The following is a 4016-nucleotide window of genomic DNA, read 5'->3' as shown; positions in this document are numbered from 1 at the left end:
AAGGAACCAATGTATAATGTATTTGTTTTCCTAGTTTATTTTTATAAGAAAATTTACTAAACTCGAGCATCAAAAGCAGCTGGGATTTTACTTATTTATGGGAAATATATTTGTACAAGGGAAAAAAAATTAACCCAGTGGTCTAATTATCATGATTTCCCATGAGAACATTACTTACAACTTTTGTGTGATGACTTTGAGTCTGGGCAGAGTGGGACTAAGGAACTGATTCTCCAATGACAACATTAACAGCCCTACCATCATCTGCCTCATAATCCCGGCCCCAGTAACAGACTTTAATCCATACATTAAACAGATTTGCCAGCATGTCAAAAAGAACCTTTATTCTGTTTATAACAGCCTCTTATGCTCTCATGCTTTCTTGCCAGATGCCTTTGGAGCAGGTGCTTTCTGGGCTGGAGCTTTCTGACCCTTCTGAGCCTTTGGAGGAGGTGCTGCCTTCTGGCCTGCAGCTTTCTGGGCAGGAACCTTCTGGGCTGGAGCCTTCTTACCCGTAGCAGTCATCTTTTTTGCTGGAACCTTTGCAGCAGCTGCTGTAGCTGCCCCCTTAGTAGCAAGTGCTTTCTTGGGAGAAGCCTTCAGGAGAGCTGCCTTTTGAAGTTTCTTAACTTCAAGCTTGATTAGTCTGTTCCTCTGAAAAATTTCAATAGAAGTGTTTATCATATATGCATACAAAACACATGTCCATCTTATATGTATGGAATATATATGTACAGAAGACAACCCTTATGATGTCTAAGACTCCTATGAAGTCAACTTTGGTCTATAAGCTTAGGCAAGCAGAATTAACCAGACAAACAAGTTTAGGGTTGGAATACAACAATCCTGAATTAATTAAAAACTTACCATTTTCCTTGCCTTCATGACTTTATAACGATCAAAATCTGTCATCTTGGCTTTCTGTTTAAAAATAAATAAAGCAACCTCTGTCATACCACCTTCTAATCCTCCCCAGAAAAGGTCCAAATTCAAATGACTCTAAATCATTACCTTTTCTCTGGCTTCAATCTTCTTGGCCCACCTTGTGGCTGCCCACTTTGCATTGATATCTGCCTTCTCCCAGGCTTTTCGGACATACTTCTGGCGCGCACTAGAAAGAGCCAAGACCATAGATTAAGAAACCATCTTTGGGACATTCCTGGTGGCCCAGTGGCTAAGTCTCCGTGCTCCCAACGCAGGGGGGCCCAGGTTCGATTCCTGCTCAGGGAACTAGATCCCACACGCATGCCACAGCTAACACCTGGTATAGCCAAAAAATAAATAAACAGATATCATCTTTGAAGCCACATAGATCCAAGGACAGCTTTTCATCCTCTGAAAAAGCACAATTTATACCCCTCAAATTAAAAAAGCATAAGGAAAATGCCAAAAGAACCCTTCTCATTTTTTCTACTTCCAGCTCTAGTTGTCTCCATAGAAAACACACCACCTGGCACAATGTATCAATATCTTTTACTTGTTTGAACGGTGTTCACTAAGCCAGGATGTCTTATAATCTCAAACACACACTTTTATTTATTTATTTTTATTTTATTTATTTTTTTGCGGTACGTGGGCCTTTCACTGTTGTGGCCTCTCCCGTTGCGGAGCACAGGCTCCGGATGCGCAGGCTCCGGACACACAGGCTCAGTGACCATGGCTCACAGGCCCAGCCGCTCCGCGGCACGTGGGATCTTCCCGGACCGGGGCACGAACCCGTGTCCCCTGCATCGGCAGGCAGACTCTCAACCACTGCGCCACCAGGGAAGCCCCACACAATTTTAATAAAAATATGCAAACCATTCCACTTTCTGGGTTTAAAAATCACCTGATCATGTATACAATATCACTCAAATACTGGATGTGTAGAAAGCATTTTCCTTTTCATAAATGACATAAAGTAAATCCTTATGCCTTTATTTTGTACAATAACGCTTATAAAGATTTGTGTTCAAACACCATATAAAATGGAATTATAATCATTTTGAAATTCCTTTCAAATATCAAAACCCAGTATGCTTAGAAAATAAACTAGTAATATGTCACAGCGCATGTTCCATTGCAAACAACTGTCACTGCACAGCAACACACCATAGTGTTTAACTTCTATAACCTAAATCATGTCAAGAATCACAGAATGACTGCCTCAATCCCTTATAACCTGGGAATAGAACCTCTTTGTGGCTGTCATAAGGAGATGATGTATATTAAATATTTAATAGCCGACACATACGAAAAGCTCAACTAATGATAGAGTTGCAAGAGACAATCGGTAGTTTTGTTCTGAAGCTAAAATGGACTAACATATGTTGTGGGAACCACATATATAGGGAGGCTTTTGTTGTGTAAAACCTGAAAGAAAGGGGAACAAGAGAAAAAGGATGGGAAATCTGGATAAAGGGAAAGCCAGAGTACTACTGGACCGCAGGGAATTTTAGAAGTAAATAATGCCTGTCCACTTCTACGATGTAAATCCCTCTTCTAAACTGCTCTCACTTTCACACTGCTTACTATGTTCTCAAGAGAAAAACAACAAAATAGCAAAAACATTTTAAAATTAAACTAAGCCAACTTTTGCTAGCATTAACAAAACTAGGGGAGCGGTGACGGTTGGTGGATAGTTACCTGTGTGGGAACTTGAGGATGAAGTCAGTGAGCTGCATGCATTTGAAAGGCATAGCCTGTCTCCTTACTTGAGTGCAAGGTCCATCCACCAAAGCCTAGAAGACGTAAAATCAAGGATCTCAGTGTAAAAATGTAACAGCATTCAAACTGCAGATACTCTATATATTATTCCTTTCAGAATCATCAAATCCTTATATTTAAATGCTTTTCTTTAAAGGTTAAAAAGACTTAGCAATAGTAGCACAGCATAAAACCCAACTACATATAATTTAAAATCGTTAACCCTTGCATTCCCAACAAATAACTTTATGATTATTCACGGCCTTTGCTCAATCCCTCAGTTGTGCTGTTCTAATAGTGACAATAGCAAATAATGGCATTCTGTGTGCCTGGCTTTGTTCTAAACTTGCTTTAAACATAATAACTGATTTAAACCTCACCTACGTTTTAGCCCATCATTAGTTAAAAACTCTGCCTAGCTGAAGGAGCATAAGTATTACTCAAACCCAGCAGTACCCGCCAATTCAAGTCCATACTCCTAACCCCTATCTGCACTGGCTGTTTCCTAAAATAAAGCTACCACCCGTAGTACTCCTATCCTAAGACGTCTGTTGGGACAATTACCATTATCACCTACACTGCATACCATCCACTGCCATGTGAAGCTGTGACACTCTTCCTTTGTACTTACCCTGTTCTGATCAATAACATCTACAATCGCGACCAGCCTCCCGGCATGAGGCCCAAAGGAGACGTAGGCCACCCGGCCAACCTCCACGAATCGCCTGAACACCTAAAATTGAGAGGTGGGGGAGAAAAAAATGATTAAACATACTCTCTAGTTTGCAAGGCTTTGCAGCTTAAAGGTAGCGTGGTTAAGAACAGGGAAAAAGAATGTTGAGGGTAACACGCCCAGGTGCCATGGAACAACCTAGATAGACGAAATCCGCAGAGGCGGCGGCGGCAAAAGCCAAGTTCCCGCTGGCCTACGGGGCCTGCACGCCGGATCACCAGCCCCATCCCGGCTTGGCCCCAGCGGCCGGGGCAAGCGACTGGCCACCCCAGCGGTCCGGCGCAGGGGGACGAAGCGCGCACGCGTGCCCCAGGCAGCGCCAGGCCTACCGGGCCCCACACGCGCTCGTCGGGCGCGCATCCGGAAAGCTCCCAACTCCATGTCCTGCCCACGCGAGGACCCTCACCGCGCGCCACCTAAGACCCACTGGGCGCCATTCCGCGCCTCCACTCCCCAACCCAAGCAGAGATGGAACAGCATGGCAGGCAGACCTGGAGCCCACGGGTAGGACACTCACCATATTGGCGGCGTTCGGCGGAAAGGAAGAAAGCCCACCCGACTGTGCGCATGTGTAGAAGGCCGCCCCGCCCCTGCGATG

At 44.1% G+C, this 4016-nt stretch overlaps 1 protein-coding gene across 1 annotated transcript; it reads right to left on the bottom strand.

The window, feature by feature from the left end:
- Positions 1 to 317: 317 nt before the first annotated feature.
- Positions 318 to 4016, bottom strand: RPL14 (ribosomal protein L14). The gene is made up of 6 exons (XM_082638394.1): positions 3936 to 4016; positions 3317 to 3418; positions 2626 to 2720; positions 1012 to 1111; positions 868 to 921; positions 318 to 654 (listed from the first exon to the last, which is right to left on the bottom strand). The coding sequence occupies exons 1-6, from the start codon at positions 3936 to 3938 to the stop codon at positions 373 to 375; spliced, it is 636 nt and encodes a 211-aa protein (XP_082494520.1). The 5' UTR covers positions 3939 to 4016; the 3' UTR covers positions 318 to 372.

Source organism: Mesoplodon mirus (assembly GCF_964341445.2).
Source record: "Mesoplodon mirus genome assembly, chromosome: 12".
Taxonomy (NCBI): Eukaryota; Metazoa; Chordata; class Mammalia; order Artiodactyla; family Ziphiidae; genus Mesoplodon; species Mesoplodon mirus.
The sequence above is the reverse complement of the archived record's forward strand: the minus strand, read 5'-3'. Positions and strand labels throughout refer to the sequence as shown.

What these genes read in the sequence shown, in the direction of transcription:
- RPL14 (XM_082638394.1), bottom strand. An exon ending in ATGTTATTGATCAGAACAGG is followed by an intron (nt 2,721 to 3,316) that starts GTAAGTACAAAG and finishes TACGTCTTCTAG; the next exon opens with GCTTTGGTGGATGGACCTTG. An exon ending in TCATGAAGGCAAGGAAAATG is followed by an intron (nt 655 to 867) that starts GTAAGTTTTTAA and finishes GAAATTTTTCAG; the next exon opens with AGGAACAGACTAATCAAGCT.